General features: G+C 43.9%; 2 protein-coding genes across 2 annotated transcripts in view; one reads left to right on the top strand and one right to left on the bottom strand.

Moving 5' to 3' along the window:
• The window catches only part of RFX8 (regulatory factor X8), a 56,351-nt gene extending 48,596 nt beyond the window's left edge, over positions 1 to 7,755 (bottom strand). The window contains exon 1 of the mRNA NM_001270887.1: positions 7,632 to 7,755. Coding sequence (NP_001257816.1) covers positions 7,632 to 7,703 — 72 coding nt within the window. The 5' untranslated portion in view covers positions 7,704 to 7,755. The remainder of the gene's footprint in view (positions 1 to 7,631) is intronic.
• On the top strand, positions 1,928 to 2,555 carry LOC119863875 (ubiquitin-conjugating enzyme E2 N-like). The gene has a single exon (XM_038550985.1). The coding sequence runs from the start codon at positions 1,943 to 1,945 to the stop codon at positions 2,399 to 2,401; it is 459 nt and encodes a 152-aa protein (XP_038406913.1). The 5' UTR covers positions 1,928 to 1,942; the 3' UTR covers positions 2,402 to 2,555.
• Positions 7,756 to 18,478: the final 10,723 nt, after the last annotated feature.

Genomic DNA, 18,478 nt, shown 5'->3' with positions numbered 1-18,478 from the left:
CCCAGAGTGGTCAAACCAACCCCCAGTAAGTTTTGGAGAAGAGGAATATAGGGAGGAAAACAGAAGCCCTCATGCCAAGTTCTCTGCAGGCAAGAAACCATCCTGGAGGAGATAAGGAAAAGATTTCACTTTAAACCCAGATATTATATGGAACTGGATATTCTAAGTATCAGACTGATACCATGTGGTAAATTAAGATAAGGGTGACAACAGGGCTTTGTATCCCCCGAGGATTTTTAGAGAGGTCACACTGCCTGTTTGTGTGCTCATTCAGGAGTGGAGGAAGAACCAGCCAACGAGCAGGTTCAAAACACCATGGGAAATGAAGACAAAACCACTGTGTGATTAGTCCCTCAGCTCTTGCTGGTCACATGTGTGTGCATGTTTGTGCAAATATGCAAATAAACACATGTGTGGCTACATATCTGGACAATGAGGTTATAGACAGTATTTATTTCCCTCTTTTTATAGTTTTCTCTAAATCCTATACTTTCTATAAAGGGACTGTAATACTTTAATAATCAGAAAAATAATCAGTAAATGTTATTTTTAAAAAGGAAGTCAGTGTTATGGAAATTCCCTAATGCATGTGAGATATCACTTGCACCAAGAATGAGCACTACCCATCACATGCCCAGGGCTGCCAAAAAGAGCAAGAAACATTCCAACATCTGCACAGGAACTTGATGTGGAATCTGGAATCAACTCCATTCCCAGGGGAAGGGGGAGGAAATGAGAATTGGGTATTTTGTTGTTTCTCTTGTAAACATGCTTTGGGATCATATCCTTTTCCCCTTCCTCTCCCTTGTCCATTAGTCACAAATTCAGCAGCAAGGGTCCCTTCCCAACATGGGCTCTACAGAATGGCCCATTCTTCAGGCAAACCCCCAACGAGAATTGAACGTTAGTTGTCTTGAAGAATGATTCTAAATATTAAAATGAAAAATGCGAAATAAATGCCCATCGCCACACACTGAAGTCTCTTTTTTATTTTTCCTTTGGAATGTTCTGCAGTGAGACTACCCTAGAGGGAACACAACTTACAAGAAACTCTAAAAAAGATTTTGAGAAATAGGCTTTGGCTTCTTAAAAAATCAAGTAGAAGTCTTGCAGAGCCTAAACATGTCATGCTCAAGTCATGCCACTTCCATCTGATCAAGTTGTTGGGCAGGTAGATAAAGAAAATGCTGTACAGCCAGGGTCCCCAGGAGTGGGTCCCCTTGAGGAAATGCTCCAGGCTGCCAAGTGACGAAATGGCAAAATGTGGGCTGAATGATAAGCTAGCTGAGGGAATTCCTGGTTGGCTGGAAAATTTTACTCAAGGACACCTTGTGAACACACAGTGTACTCAACGTCTTACACGTACTCATACTGCTTTCATTTATTGAATGAGGGATAAGAGATACACTTTTCACCAGGATTGAGAAGACTGGATGACTTACAAGATTCAAGAAGATACTGGCAAACAGAACTGCAGTTTGAAATTAAGAAGCTGAGATATAGGAATAAGGGAATGGCTGCTCCTGTGTTCAAATAGTTAAAATGACAATAATCTGAGAATAATATTTTGTATTTATGTGGAGTATTTCACAGTTTCCAAAGCAGTTTTTTTTTTGAGGGAGGGAGATAGCTTGATTTTAATTCATGTGAAAAAATATTTAGGTGTTATTTTTGTTTTGTTGACCACAAGCTTAAGATGAAACCAACAGAGTGACAGGGAAGGATAAAAGCCAATAGTAGTCCCCCCATAAAAGTAAGAGCCTCTGTCCTCTGAGTACTCCTAAGACACCTTTTAAGAAGAACATCAATAGGACTTTTGATGATCTGATTTAAACTTTACAAAGTTTATTCTGTTTATTGTAGAGAGAATAAATGATCCACTCGTGCGTGAGGTGAGCGGAGCAGGAGTCGAGAGCAGAGGCCGAACTCGGGATCTGACAAGATGGCCAGGCTGCCCCGCAGGATTATCAAGGAAACCCAGCGTTTGCTGGCAGAACCGGCTCCTGGCATTAAAGCAGAACCAGATGAGAGCAACGCCCGTTATTTTCATGTGGTCATTGCTGGCCCCCAGGATTCCCCCTTTGAGGGAGGGACTTTTAAACTTGAACTATTCCTTCCAGAAGAATACCCAATGGCAGCCCCTAAAGTACGTTTCATGACCAAAATTTATCATCCTAATGTAGACAAGTTGGGAAGAATATGTTTAGATATTTTGAAAGATAAGTGGTCCCCAGCATTGCAGATCCGCACAGTTCTGCTATCGATCCAGGCTTTGTTAAGTGCTCCCAATCCAGATGATCCGTTAGCAAATGATGTAGCGGAGCAGTGGAAGACCAACGAAGCCCAAGCCATAGAAACAGCTAGAGCATGGACTAGGCTAAATGCCATGAATAATATTTAAAACCGATCTGATCATCAAGTGTGCATCACTTCTCCTGTTCTGCCAAGACTTCTTCCTTTTTTGTTTGCATTTAATGGACACAGTCTTAGAAACATTACAGAATAAAAGCCCAGACATCTTCAGTCCTTTGGTGATTAAATGCACATTAGCAAATATATGTCTTGTCCTGATTCACTGTTGTAAAGCATGAGCAGAGGCTAGAAGTACCATCTGGATTGTTGTGAAACGTTTAAAAGCAGTGGCCCCTCTCTGCTTTTATTCATTTCCCCCATCATGGTTTAAGTATAAAGCACTGTGAATGAAGGTAGTTGTCAGGGTTAGCTGCAGGGGTGTGGGTGTTTTTCTTTATTATTATTTTTTTGAGGGGGAGAGGTAGTTTTATTTTAATTCTATGGGCTCCTTTCCCCCTTTTTATGGTGATCTAATTGCATTGGTTAAAAGCAGCTAACCAGTTCTTTAGAATATGCTCTCTAGCCAAGTCTAACTTTATTTAGACGCTGTAGATGGACAAGCTTGATTGTTTGAACCAAAATGGGAACATTAAACAAACATCACAGTCCTCACTAATAACATTGTGACTTTGCTGTCAAGTGTAGAATCCTTCCTTCAAGAAAAAGCTTGTGACCATTTTGTATGGCTTGTCTGGAAACTTCTGTAAATCTTATGTTTTAGTAAAATATTTTTTGTTATTCTAAAAAAGAAATAGAAGAAGAACATCAATAAATTGAAGTCATAATGAAACAAGTGGGTATGAAGGTAAAGATTCGGGAGCCAAGGAGTATTTAGTGTGGAGAAGCAAAGACAGGGAGATGTAAAAAATTGCTTCAAATATTTGAGCAGCTGCCATATTAGAAGATTCTTCTATGTATTTTATTATTATCAAAAGTACAGGACTTCTACCAATGACTCTAAGTTTCAGGCATGAAGATTTTGGTCTGAGGAATGGATCAAAAAAGTCAATGTTTTGGAAGCAACATTGGAATCCACAGAATTGCTTGTGGGAGGGTAACCTGGAACAGCCACTTTGGAAAATATTTTGGCCCCATCCTGAGACATCACAGTCACACCCCCTCCTTAGCTTGCAAGGTTCACTCCTTGCCCAAGAGAACATCATGTGCACAGCAGGAAATGTACACATGAATATTCGCAACAGCAAATTCTGGAAACAATCCAAATGCTCATCTGTAGGACAGTGGATGAGAAAATTATGAAATATTATACAATAGTGAAATGAATCTAGATGAATTTTAATACAATATTAAGTGGACTAAGTCCCAAAAGATGATGAATAACATAACATGATACCCCCTTTTAAAAAGTTAAGCCACAAAAATTAAAAATATGCTTTTTAGAAATACATGTATGAAATAGGTTGGACAAAGAAAGCCAAGTACCCTATGATCTCACTTACATGTGAACCTAAAAGACAAAAACAACAACAACAAACCAAACTCACAGATATGGAAAACAGGTTGGTGGTTGAGAGAGGCAAGGGGCAGGGGAGTGGGCAAAAGGGGTAAAGGTGGTTAAAGGGTTAAAAAATACACAAAAATGCACTAAAACTCTTTTTTAAAAAGCAAGGTAATGATGAGAAGGTTGACGGTTCCCACCAGTGGGGCAGGCAGGGAGATGGGTCATGGGGAACTGGTGATGTGGTTCATTTGGGGTTGTGGGTTCACAGATGTTTACCACATTGTTAAAAAGAACTAAGTAGGGCAGCCCAGGTGGCTCAGCGGTTTAGCACCGCCTTCAGCCCAGGGCCTGATCCAGGAGACCCAGGATCGAGTCCCAAGTCAGGCTCCCTGCATGGAGCCTGCTTCTCCCTCTGCCTGTGTCTCTGCCTCTCTCTCTCTCTCTCTCTCTCTCTCTCTCTCTCTCTCTCTCCCTGTGTGTGTGTCTCATGAATAAATAAATAAATATTAAAAAAAAAAAAAGAACTAAGTATCCAGATAGAATTAGGCCATGGGTAAGCCCATGATGAGAGTGTGTCATGCATCAATTCAGTTCTGTCTATCTGAGCGCCATGGAAAAGAGGGAGAAGGAACAAAAGAAGGAAGGGAGGTATGGAAGATATTGAATTGGCATCGTTGTGGCCTGGTCAGCAAGCTCCTTGTCACCCACATGATTTCAGCCCAAGTCAGGTGGCTGCCCAAAGTGGTATGGTTGTACAGGTTGTGAGGTGCACCAAGGTCACCAATGAGGAGTCAAGCAGGTTTTCATCAAGCTGTGCTCTACTTGTCAAGCAAGATCCTGCAACAGGACTGTGTTTGCTCAGAGGAAGAGCACAGAAGCCTGCTGCCCTGTCACCTATCTCCGCCCAGAGAGGGCATTTTGTTCTCATAAAAAGTTCCAGCCAGAGGTGCTTTCAAAGGGATCTTGCACCAGGATGGAACTGGACCAGGTGATGGTTAAGGTCTCTTTGAACTCAAGGATATTTTTGATGGAATAACAAGTGGAAAGAAGTCTGACTCACAATTCAGGAGACTGAATGTGAGGGGAGCAAAATTTGCCACCCCAAAGTGTATCTCTATAGTAAGCAGGTTATTTTAGGTATATAGAGGGCTCCAGAAGAACCTTTGACCTTTCCCCTAATTGCCTAAAAGAATTTAGAGTACCTGTTATCTTCTAAGGGAGGTATCTCTACAGAAAAGTCTGGTATAATATGAATGAAGTGAGGAAGACAGGGAGGAATTTTAGCAAAATCTGTTTGCTAAAATTCCTCTCGTTGTTTCTGTATGGCCCAGCTAAAGTTTACCAAACATTCACTCTTTTTCATCTTTCTGTGAATTGCATTTCTTCCCTTTTGAAGTCCCACAGTCCCACCCCCTTCTCCTTGGTGCTAGATGGCATATAAGCCTCAATTGCCTGACTGCCAGATGGTCCATAATAACCCCCACGTACACAATTATGTGTGTGTAAATTTGATTTTCTCTTGTTAATCTGTCTCCTGTCGATTTAAATCTTAGACCAACCAAAAGAACCTGAAAGAGTAGAGGAAAAAAATTTTTCCCCAACCACCACCCAAGCATTGCAACTAGCTGGGTGATCCTCAGCCTTACTGCTAGTTTGTTTCCTTGACTTCTAATGCTGCCTGCTTCAGCCAACGGCTATGACACAAGACAAAGCTTTAAAAATGCCAACCTATTTCCTCCCTGCCCACATGTCCTTCCTGCAGGCCTCTCTTGCCCAAAGCCTGTTACAGTATGGGGCACTGGGGCAGAAGGTCAGGTATAGGAAGCACCATCCAAGCAGCCATCATGGGAAATCAGGAAGTCAGTGAAGGAAGTTGGCTTCTCGGAAGGGACATGGAGCAGGCCAGTGGAGAGAAGCAGAGTCCCAGTGGTGTAAGGATATACTGGAGAGAAAGAAAAGAGATGCCTGGCGACTTAGAATCTAGCTGTGGGCTGAGATGGGGACCACCAGCCACATGTGGCTACTGCACACTTGAAACGTGCTAGTCCATACTGAGATGGGCTGTACATGTAAAACATACACCAGATTTTTGAGATTTAGCATAAAGAAAAGAATGAAAAACTCAATGATTTTATAATATTGATTCCACATTAAAATAACATTTTGGAAATTTTGGATTACATTTCAAAATAATAAAAAATTGCACTTTTTAAACAATCCCAAAATGAGGATACTAGGATATTTTAAATTACATCTGTGGCTCCTATTACATTTTTATTGGGCAGCAATGGAGTAGACTCTATGAAGTCTGAACTTCTTACAAGAGGATTTGATGAGATATTTCTTTTCCTTTAAAAAATTCTCATTCTAACTTGTTTTGAGTTGGTGTGTGCCTATTCCTAAAAAACCAGATGGGTAAGTGCCCTGAAAATGAATACAACTCTATCACTGGAAGTTATTATTATTGTTAATTTAATAATGATTATGTCTTATGATTCTATTAATTATTTCCATCAACAAATCCTATTGGCTGTTTCCCAAATATACCCAGAATTTGACTTCTTCTCCCTAATACATCTCTGTCCATTCTTGGCACAGCTGGCTCCTCTTGCTTCCCTGATTTGACCTCAAGGTCCTGAGGACCATCCTGCTCCTCTCTCCCTGTTCTCCTCCCTCCAGCTGTTACAGTCTCCTTGCTGCTTGTGCTCCTTCCCTCAGGGCCTTTGCACTGACTCTGCCTGCACTGCTCTTTTATTCATATCCACATACTCACTGCCTTATCTCTTCAAAGTCTGGATTCAAATATTACTTCTGAGGGAGGCCTTCCTTGTTTGTCTTCCCTAAAACTACAACATTTACACACACACACACACACACACACACACACCCCTTATCTCCTTCTGCTCTATTATTCCCCTTAGCATTTATACTGTCTAATATACTATGTATTTTATCTTATATATATTTCTCTTCCAACTATAATACATTTAGCAAAGGCAGGAATTTTTCTCTGTCTTGTTCATTATTATATTCCCAGCATCTAAAACAGTGCCTGGGACATAGCAGCTGCTCAGTAAATATTTGTCATATGTGGAGGGTCTCAGATAGACTACTCTTGTGCTAATAAGTGCTGTATATTATATGTTCTACACAAAGTTCCTGACAGAGCTCTTAACCTCCAGAGGAGGTATTTAAGAGCCAATAAATTCTCTAAGTACAACCAAATTATAAGAAGCACCAGCTGTCTGACACCACAAGTGGTGCTTAGAGTTTGTGTGGTGCAAAGCATTGGCAATTCTTTTCTTTTAAAAAAAAAAGATTTATTTATTTGAGAGTCAGAAAGAGTGAGCATGAGTGAGAGGGGCAGAGGGACAGGAAGAGAGAATCTGAAGCAGATTCCCTACCAAGCATGGAGCCCAACATGGCTTGTTCTCACAACCCTGAGACCACGACCTGAGCCAAAACCATTTAAGCAACTGCACCACCTAGGCACCCTAAGTGTTGGCATTCCTATGCAGGGAATATCGGCCCAGCCAACCTGGCTGAGGTTTTGGAGTATTTGGAGCTGCCGTGGGTGTACTTTCTTAGGCACTGCCCATTCCTTACCTTTCCAGACCCCTTACCAAGAAGTGTGGACAAAGGACAGAATGGCTTTTCAAAGAAGATGAAGAAGTATATTAACCATCTGGTCAGCTTCCAAGCCAATTATTCCCACTAAGAACCCATTAGACCCAAATACATCTTAATATTTCCTCATCAGTTCACTCGCACACTTTTTTTACTCAGCGAGTACTATATTTTTATCTTCATAACCTACCTTCCCAAATGTGGCTGGGTTGACTTGATTCTGAGCATTCTGACCACAGGTCTCCACATAAATCTCATACATCAGGCAGCGAGGCACACTGTATCCTTCACAGATACAGAAATTGTCAACCAACCTGCGGGGAGAGGAAGACAAGGCAGAGGTGAAATTGACATTGGTTTGTCTGGAGTAGAACATTTTGATAAAGATCAACAGTCAGACACATGTGTGGGATCCAAGGAAATGAAATCTGTTTAAGTATTAAATGCAAAGGCTCACCAATCAGCATCGATAATGTATTTTTTTTTTTTTTAAGATTTATTCATGAGAGACACACAGAGAGAGGCAGAGAGAGAAGCAGGCTCCATGCAGGGAGCCCGACATGAGACTAGATCCTAGGTCTCCAGGATCACGCCCTGGGCTGAAGGCGGCGCTAAACCGCTGAGCCACCTGGGCTGCCCAATAATGTATCTTTTTGTTCTCAGCCCAGAGTATATTGATTATGGGTCTTTATTTTTTTTAGTTATTTAATTTTAATTCGAGTATCACTAACATACAATGCTATAAGTTTCAGGAGTACAATACAATCATTCAATCCTATACATCACTCAGTGCTCATCAAGATAAGTATACGCTCCTCCCCGCTAGGAACCATCAGCTTGTTCTCTATAGTTAAGAGTCTGTAGGGGTGCCTGGGTGGCTCAGTTGGTTAAGCATCTGCCTTTGGCTCGGGTCATGATCCCAGAATCCTAGGATTGAGCCCCATATCGGGCTCCCTGCTCAGTGGGGAGCTTGCTTCTCCCTCTTCTTTGCTGTCTCTGTCAAATAAATAGATAAAATCTTAAGAAAAAAAAATCTGTTTCTTGGTTTGTCTCTCCGCCCCCCCACTTCCTGATCATTTGTTTTGTTTCTTAAATTCTGCATATGAATAAAATCATATGGTATTTGTCTCTGACTTATTTCACTTAGCATTATACTCTCTAGTTCTATCCATGTTGTTGCAAATGGCAAGATTTCATTCTTTTTTTATGGCTGAATGATACTTCAATGTGCATATGTGCCACATCTTCATCCATTCATCTACCAATGGATAGTTGGGCTGTTTCCATAATTTGGCTATTGTAAATAGTGTGCAGTGTACAGGGGGGCACATATATCCTTTTGAATTAGTGTTTTTGTATTTTGGGGGTAAAAACCCAGTAGTGCAATTACCAGATTGTAGGGTAATTCTATTTTTAACTTTTGGAGGAATCTTTATACTGTTTTCCACAGTGGCTGCACCAGTTTGCATTCTAATTATGGGTCTTTAGATTATCAACATGTGGGTTTTTATTGTTTTGTTTGTTGGTCTGTTTTTGTTTTTAGCATGTAGGCATATTGAAAAGAAGCCTAAATTATTGGCTCAGCAGACACTTTTTTTTTAAGGTTTTATTTATATATTCATGAGAGACACACGGAGAGAGGCAGAGACATAGCCAGAGGGAGAGGCAGGCTCCCTGTGAGGACCCCAATGCAGGACTCGATCCCAGGACTCCGGGATCACACCCAGAGCAGAAGGCAGATGTTCAACCACTGAGCAACGAAGGTGGCCCAGCAAACACTGTTTTACGTACTATTATAAATGTTGCAGCCAAGATCTCTACAGCAATAAAGTGAGAATTTTTTTTCAAGATCTTATTTATGTGGGAGAGAAAGGGCGAATGAGAGCTAAAGAGAGAGCACAAGCAGGGGGAGGGGCAGAAGGATACAGAGAATCAGGCTCTCCTTGGAGCGGGAGCCTAATGTGGGGCTCGATCTCAGGACTCTGGGATCATAGCCTGAGTATAAGGCAGATGCTTCACCGACTGAGCCACCCAGGTGCCCCTAAAGTGAGAATTATTTACTTGCTATATCACCCCTGCAGGCGACTGCTTGTCCCAGCATGGCTTGCCAGTCCCTGTGTGCCTGTGACCCAGACCCTGTGTGCAATGCTTTGCCTCCCTCCCCCAGTTGTTTGCACAATTTTTAAACCTGAGTCATCTAGGGCAGGCCATGATATTTTGATCCTTTAAATTGAGATGAGATGTAAAATACAAGACACCAAGAGACAGAGAGGCAGTATGCTTTCCCTCTCCAGCTGAATGGCATTTATATGTGATCTGCAGCACTCCAGGCCTCTGCTCAAGTGCTCCCACACTTGGGGGCAGGTGGCGGCCCCTTGGCAACAAGGGGCTCTGCCTCTGGCTCACAGCCCACAACCAGCCCTGTGGGGACAGCCAGGTCTCTGTTCTGGCAACTGGTATGTGTGTGGGGCAAGAAGTGGGGAGACTGAGATCAGAAAGTGTGGTCCAGGGCAGCCCCGGTGGCGCAGCGGTTTAGCGCCGCCTACAGCCCAGGGTGTGATCCTGGAGACCCTGGATCGAGTCCCATGTCGGGCTCTCTGCATGAGCCTGTTTCTCCCTCTGCCTGTGTCTCTGCCCCCCCCCCCTCTGCATCTCAATAAATAAATAAAATCTTAAAAAAGAAAAGAAAAAAGAAAGAAAGTGTGGTCCATAGTGACATCTGATCACAATCCTCCCTTTCCTGGTTGAGGAAAGACTCTCAGGGTTCTCCTCATCCTTTTAGAGAAATATGCAAAGCAAGCCAATATCATTTTTAAACACGGAAGGATGTTTAGCAGGGAATTTACCAATACATCTTCTCCTTTTTCATTGATGATATACAGCTTATTTTCTGGGATGAAGAATGCTAAGGCCCACATTTACTTTCCCTGAGAGCTAAAGACCACAGCCACAATTGTCAACCCCATCAGCTTCCTAGAAAAAGGAAAAACCAACATAGGGAAGGTGGGGGAATCTTTGGCCCTAATATGAGGTATACAAATTACCACAGGCCAGGCAACTTAAAGCAATAGAAATTGATTCTCTCCCAGTTCTGGAGGCTGAGAATTCAAAAATCAAGATGTCCTTAAGGGTGGTTCCTTCCAGAGGCTCTGAGGGAGAATGTGTTGTATGCTCTTCTCCTAATTTCTGTGGTCGCTGGACGTCTTTGGCTTATAGATGTGTCACACTTATGTCTGCCTCTGTCTTCACCTGGGCTTCTCTTCTCTGAGAGTCCTCTCCCCTCATGAGGATACCAGGGATTGGATTTAGGGGGCAGCCTAACCCAGTAGGATCTGTTCTTAATTATATCTGCAAAGGCCCCATTTCCAAATAAGGTCACATTCTGAGCTTCCAGATGGATATGTATTTTGGGGGGACACTATTCAACCCAGTACCTGCCCAAGGAGGGGGTTTTTCAAGGGTCTCCTTTACATCGTGTGAGAACATGCCACTTGAGATACTTTACCCTGGTTTAAATATAGCTGCTATAGCACCAATTATTTGGCTCAATGTTGAATACAGGATGATGTCTATTGGTGGGGAGCAGAGTGGCAAATTCATACAAGTAGGTGATACTTCTATTCCTCTTGTTAAGATATTACTCATTGATAGATGAAAAACCTAAAGTATCACAAAAGCTCACTACACTTGGGGAGCTGCTGCAAAATGTGATAGATGTTAACTTAAGGTCAAACTCACTGTTGTTTGTTTATAGCTGCTACTGATTTATCATGGGATGGTTTCCTTTAAAAAGAAGCATGCAAAATGCTCCTTAAAAATGAACTCCAGGGCAGCCCGGATGGCTCAGTGGTTTAGTGCTGCCTTCGGCCCAGGGTGTGATCCTGGAGTCCTGGGATCGAGTCCCCACGTCGGGCTCCCTGCAGGAAGCCTGCTTCTCCCTCTGCCTGTGTCTCTGCCTCTCTCTCTCATGAATGAATAAATAAAATCTTAAAAAAACAAAACAAAAAAAACAACTCCAGTTAAAATTTTTGGGAACCCTTTTTCCTTTGTTCTGGGCCTCTGTGAACTGTGTCCTTCTCTTTCAAAATGCCATTACCGAGTCTGCCTGTTATCTGGGAACACAAGTAAGGCCAAATAACACTATCAATGAGAATAACAGTAAGGGTCTATGATGAGTGTCTTCTCTGTCACACACTGAAACAAAGGGCTGCCTTTCTGGTTTTAAGCCTTGCACTGCCCCCTTGGTGACTTTGCTGCTTTGATCTTGGCTGCACCCCATTTCCGTCCATGTGCCTTTGGTTGTTTCCCCGAAGTCCCCAGCCAGATCTCAGAGACCGGCCTGTGGTGGGCAGAAGCATACATTAACTGGGAAAAAATGGAAGGTTTGAAAGAGGGTTTTAGTTTGTCCAGTAAGAGCATCTGTTCAGGGCCATGACTTTACTTCAGCTCAAACAGTGGTTGTTTCAGCATTTAGTCCCCACACGCATAGGAGATTATGATTTTTAAAAAAGCGTACTTATTTTAGAGAGAGAGCATGCACAAACAGGAGTAGGCGTGGCAGGAGAGGGAGTGGGAGGGAGAATCTCAAGTGGACTCCCTGCCTAATGCTGAGCCTGGCTTGGGCCTTGATCTAATGACCCTCAGATGATGACCTGTGCCGAAATTGAGAGTTAGATGCTTGGGGCACCTGGGTGGCTCAGTGGCTGAGCATCTGCCTTCAGCTCAGGTCGTGATCCCATACTGAGTCCCGAATCAGGTTCCCCACTGGGAGCCTGCTTCTCCTTCTGCCTGTGTCTCTGTCTCTCTCCGTGTCTCTCATGAATAAATAAATCTTAAAAAAAAAAAAAAAAAAGAGTTGGATGCTTAACTCACTGGGCTACCCAGGCACCTCTATGAATTTTAAGTAAATTATTTCTTTTAAAATAATCTCTACACCCAACATGGGGCTCAAACTCATGACCCCAAGATGAAGAGTCACATGCCCTACTGATGGAGTCACCCAGGTGCCCCTTGAAATTATGATGAGTATTACCCAAGACTTTGCACCTCACAGAGCCAGGCTTTCCTTCTGACTCTGAGATACCAAGCTTTTGTGACTAGAAAACAAGCAGTAAGTACACTTACTGGCACATGGAAGCTCTTATCATTGTCATTTTAGTGTCTACCTCCAAAATCTTCAGTGGAAGCAAGAAACACATCCTTGTGGGCAGACTGGCAGCCCAGAAACACCTCTGGCAAGTGAGCTCGACTTTCAACAACATGCGGGCCCAAGGAGAGGCTGACGGGGGGGGGGGGGGGGGGGGGGGGGGGGGGGGGTGTATATATAGGCAGTAGGGCTGGGCCAAACTACTGGCAGGTGAGATTGCTTAAGGTTTTACACTGTTCCACCAAAACGTGTTTTGGAAGTCATGATTATAAGGCTTGTACACGTGAGCAATGAATCAGCTCACTAAACTCCTTGCTTAGCTGCCTTACAGCAGTATTCATCAGGTCTTGTGACCAGATGAAGTTGATTGCTAAGATCTTAAAAACATTCATGATGTTCTCCTTGTTTTAAGTGATGTGTCCATCACAATCTGATAGTAGCCAACGTCAGAGCGCAGTACCTAGTCCTGCGATCCTCACGTTTTCTGAGCACTCCTTTCCATGGTAAAGAAAAACGTAATGCTGGGAATTACACATGCTGGGAATTGTAGTACCTTTTCTTTGATTCAACCTAATCAAAAGCTCCTATGAATTCTGTATCTTTCAAAATAAATTTGCATTTCATTAATTTCAACAGTCTGTAGAAATTTGAAAAAAGTCATATCATATGCGGGAGACAGTTATTTTGGTCTCTAGCCAGGCTCAGCCTGCAGAAGGATTAGAGGATGCCTAGCTTCATCTGAGGTCTGAAGCCAAGGGCCACAGTCAGACCTGTCACTCCCTAGCAGGGGAAGTCAAGTCATTGCTTTTCATCCCTTTGTGCTCCCCCGAGGTCCGACCACTTCTCTCTCCGTTTCTACAGTCCTTCTTGCCTGTGAAACAGAAAATGTCTATTACTTCTGTTCCTGGAGACTGTCCTGCTCCTTGCAGAACCTTTCTCCTTGGAGAATTTATCATATGTTTACGACAGTGGCACTGAGGTCTCTAAGGAATGCTGAGGACCTAACTGGTGACTGGAAAATGAAGTAATGAGGCAATGCTGAAAGTGGAATGTTCCTCCCACGTGACAATAACCAGCCCCCTCTCTGGTCTTTCACTCAGAAAGAAGGTCTGGGCAGCTCGCCCAACAGTACTCACTGCCACTCTTCTAGGAAACTGGTTTCCTCGGGCATCTTCTAACCCCCTCCAGGATGCCAAGGCTCTGGATTACAAACTGAGTGGCTCTACTGTGTGTGTATGTGTGTATGTGTTTTAAAATATATACGTATTTTTTCATTGTGGTAAATATATATAACAAAATTTACCATTTTAAAATGTATCATCAGTGGCGTTAAGCACCTTCACATTGTTGTGCAACCATCACTACCATCCATCCAAGAACTCTTACCATTTGCAAAAGAAATTCTGTACCTATTAAACACTAACTCCTCCTTACCTTTCCCTCAGCCCCTGATTCCCACCATTCTGCTTCTGTGAAGGGGACTACTTTAGGTACCTCATACAAGTGGAATCATACAGTATTTGTCCTTTTGTAACTGGCTTATTTTATTTAGCATAATGTCTTCAAGCTTCATTTGTATTGTAGTATGTATCAGAATTTCTTTCATTTTTTAAGCCTGAGTAATAGTCCATTGTACGTACATATCACATTTTGCTCATCCATTCATCTGTTGTTGGACACTTGGATTGTTTCCGTCTTTTGGCTATTGTGTACAATGCTGCTATACATGTGGGTGTGCAAAAATCTGCTCAGGTCTCTGGCTTTCAATTCTTTGGGGTAAATACCTAGAAGTGGAACTGCTGGATCATATGGTAGTTATATTTTTAATTTTCTTTGAGGCACCGCCATACTGTTTTCCATAATGGCTGCACCATTTTCCATTTCCACCAATAGTGCACAAGGGCTCCAATTTCTCCACATCACTGACAACACTTATTTTCTATTTTTGTTTGCTTGATAATGGCTATACTAATGGGTGTGAAGTGGTTGGTGCTGTATTTTTAACGCCAATGTTAAAACCATCAGTACCAATGATCTGTTTTTTTTTTTTTTTAATTTGTTTATTCATAGAGACACACACAGAGAGAGAGAGAGAGAGAGAGAGAGAGAGACAGAAGCAGACTCCATGCAGGGAGCCTGACATGGGACTCGATCCCAGGTCTCCAGGATCACGTCCTGGGCAGAAGGCAGGCGCTAAACTGTTGAGCCACCAGGGCTGCCCCCAGTGATCTGTTCATCATTCTACTTCATAGGCTGGATGACTAAAGAGCAGCCCTCCGCAGGAGGCTAAGCCCCCCTCACTTTCATTGCTCCATCTCCTCCCCCAACCTGAAGAGCATTACCCTGTGTTTTAGAGGCTTGTAGGGAGGTAGGAATTCATGGCCTAGGACTTGAATTAGTTCCGCTTACAGCTGAAATGGTCTACACCATCCTAAGTGATTTAGGGCAGCTGCACTGTGGATAGCCTGCATTGTGCCTGTTCATAGACGACTTTAGGAGGGTGTCTAGGTATTTTTAAATCTCTAATGATTTTTAAGTCTCTGAATATAATGCAAATCCCAGAAACTCTAATTTACTAAAGAGTGACCTGGAATAGTTCACAAAGGCATCCTCATAGTTCTTTCTTCTAAGAAGGAGCCACTCTGCTGAGGGATCTGAGATATTGAGTATAAAGGAAAGAGAGCACTGCTCCGTGGTATTCTGAAAACTTTGTGTGTCCTCTAATATGCATTTTTTTTTTTATCGTTTCTCTCTTATGCAAGACAGACTACATCAAAAATTTTCTCTTAGAGGAACACGCAGGGTAACACTTTAGGCCTTTTCACATTATAATCACAAACGCGCCCTTCATTTTTCTATTTTGCTCACATGACTTTTTCAGTAAGTCTTCCCTGAGAAATATTCCCTAAAACCTTTTTAAAAAGTCATCAGATATCTGCTATTTGTTCACCTTATGAAACTTAGGTTTTAGATTTTAGAAGACTGGTTTCAATTATTTTCCTATTTACGAAAAGCTACAAACCCATGAGTTCATCAGTCCCAAGGGCTAATGATATTTTTCTTTCCAGTTTTTCTGTCCCTATTTAAATAGCCAGACGCGAATTTCACAAACAACGTGGAATGCATTGTTAAAGCTAAAAATGGCTTTGCTTTAAGTCAGAAAACATCCCATTCTGGATCTCATACCAAGGGGAAACGTTTCCTCTCCTGGTCGAGGCGCACGCGCCTTCAGACGTAGGTGTAAGAGCCGGTGGGGGCGACCACGGGGAAGCCCCACGGGGAGCCCCCCAGGAGGCCTTCGCGGGGTGTGCGCGCCCGCGGGCCCGTCCCCTGCGCCGCTCCGGGGCGTGAACCACGGCCCTTCCCGGCCTCTCTCCGGGGCTCCCGGCGCCGCCGGCCCAGGCCCCGCCCCCCGGGCCGCCCGGTCCTCCACCCCCGGGGCCGCGGCGCCCCCCAGCCCTGCCCTACGCCCGGCGCGGTGGGGAGGCGCCCGGGCCGCTCACCACTGGACGACGCCGCCGTGCAGGCCCCGCGGGCCCGCGCCGCCCGCCGCAGAGACCGGCCCCTCCTCCGCCGTGGCTGCGACCGGCCGTCGCTCCGGGCAGGGGGCGGCCGCGCTGCACCCGTCGGGCCGCCGCGCTCCTCGGTGTTTACTTTAGAGCGGGGCGCGCGGGGGGCGCGGGGGGCGCGGGGGGCGCGGGGGCTGGGGGGCGCGGGGGCACGCGGGGACCAGAGCCCCGGGGTGCCCTCTGGAGCCTGCTCGGGCGTGCCCTGCGCCCTGAGGAGGGTGGGTTACGGGCAGGGGTGGGGGGCACGGGCTCGCCTGCCCCGGGGTCAGAAGATGGAAGGACAGAAGGACGAAGGCGCGCTGCCCGCCGCGCCACCCACGCATCAAACAAACGGGGAAGCAACAGACCAAAACCAACGTCTAAGTTTCAGACGCGGTCACAGCAGCCGTGGCCAGCCGCGCCCTCCACCTGCCTGCGCTCTGGAGTTCCCTGAGCAGCTCCCAGAGACACTGCCGCCCGGGCGCCAACCCGAGTTCTGCTGTCATTGGTCTGGGGGGGGGGGGCGGTGGCTCCCCAGGAGGTTAGTGCTGCTGGTGTGCAGGCTGAGAACCACTGGTCCTGGGAGGTTTGAGGAGCCGACATCAGGACTTTAGAGAGGCTGACCCCAGATTACTCCAGTGGTGGCTCACGTTGAGAACAGCTGCCCTGGAGTGACCCTCCCCTCAAACCTGCAGCCAATGATCCCCCAAACCTCCGGCAGTCCCTGCCCTCAGGAGCTAGATGTTCATGTCACTGATAGGTGATGTCCAACTGCTGACTCTCTCCCAACCTTACTTCACTTACTAGGAATTGTGTGGTTGTTTTAAGTATTAAGTGACCAAATATGGGCCACAGGGCCTGTGGCATGAAGAGTTCATTCAGGCAACTGTTACTTTGGCTGCTGACTGCTTAAAAGTCCTCTCATAAAGATTTCTTCATCTAGGTTAAAAATACACTTCATAACTCAACAACAACAACAACAACAATAAAACAGCCCAACTGGAAAATGGGCAAAGGACTTGAATATCTTCTCCAAAAGAAGATATAGAAATGTCTATAGATATAGAAATCTCCAAAAGAAGATAAAGAAATATCTTCTTTTGGAGAAGAAGATATAGAAATGGCTAATAAACACATGGAAAGATGATAAACATCACTGGCCATTAGAGAAATGCAAATCAAAATCACTATGAGATACCACTCCATACTCATTGGGATTGCTATTATTAAAAACAAGAAATAAAACCAAGAAAATAACAACTGTTCATGAAGATGTGAAAAACTAGAACCTTATTCATGGCTGGTGGGAATGTAAAATGGTGCAGCTGCTATAAATACAGGTGGTTTCTCAAAAAATTAAAAACAATCAACATATCCATCAGTTCCACTTCCTGGGTATGTATTGTTGGGGTGGAAAAATTTTCCTTTACCTTCAAAGATTCTTATGGCTGGTTTAAGAATTAAATTTACATCAGACAGATTAACAGAGAAAAACAAATTTAATTTTATATGTACGGGAACCCCATATACATGAGAGCTGTAAAGACAGAAAGGTAAAAGAAGGGAAATATGCCATCCTGCGCTGAGGAATGATAGGGGCCTAGGGCTTCAAAGGGGAACAGGGCAATTCACAGGACCATAAGGAAAGAGGCAAATGTTTGGTAATTAGGTGTTTGCCTTGACATAAGGATGGGTCACTCAGATAAAATTTATCTCTGGTAGTAACTTTACTGGGGAAAGAGCCCCAATTTAGATTCTTCTAGGTAGTTAGGGGAGGGGCAGGATTTTCTCTTGAGCCTGCAGGGTCTCAATTGCCTTCAGCTCAAAATAGACCACATGCTGAAGTGGCACATTTTGGGGAGATTTGTTCTGAATCCCTTCAGTACCCAGAAGAACTGAAAGCAGAGACTCAAACAGATATTTATAATTTATATCCCTATTCATAGCAGTATTATTCGCAAGAGCCAAAAGGTAGAAGCAACCCAAATGTCCATCAATGGTTGAATGGATAAACAAAATGCGGTATTTGTGTTTACATAAACAATGGAATATTATTCAGCCTTTAAAAGGAATGAAATTTTATTACATGCTACAACATGGATGAACCTTGAAGGCATTTGCTAAAAGAAATAAGCCAGTCACCAAAAGATGATTCCCCTTATATAAGGTACTTAGCATAGTCAAACTCATAGAGAAAGAATGGTGGTTACCGGGGGCTGGGGGAAGAGAAATGGGAGACGTAGTTTAATGAGTACAAAGTTTCAGTCTGGGATAAGGAAAAGTTTCTGGAGATTAATAATGGCAAAAGTTTCACAACGTAAATGTACTTAATGCCACTGAATT

The sequence above is a fragment of the Canis lupus genome, chromosome 10, assembly GCF_011100685.1.
Source record: "Canis lupus familiaris isolate Mischka breed German Shepherd chromosome 10, alternate assembly UU_Cfam_GSD_1.0, whole genome shotgun sequence".
Lineage (NCBI taxonomy): Eukaryota > Metazoa > Chordata > Mammalia > Carnivora > Canidae > Canis > Canis lupus.
This window is presented reverse-complemented; position numbering and strand designations above follow the sequence as displayed.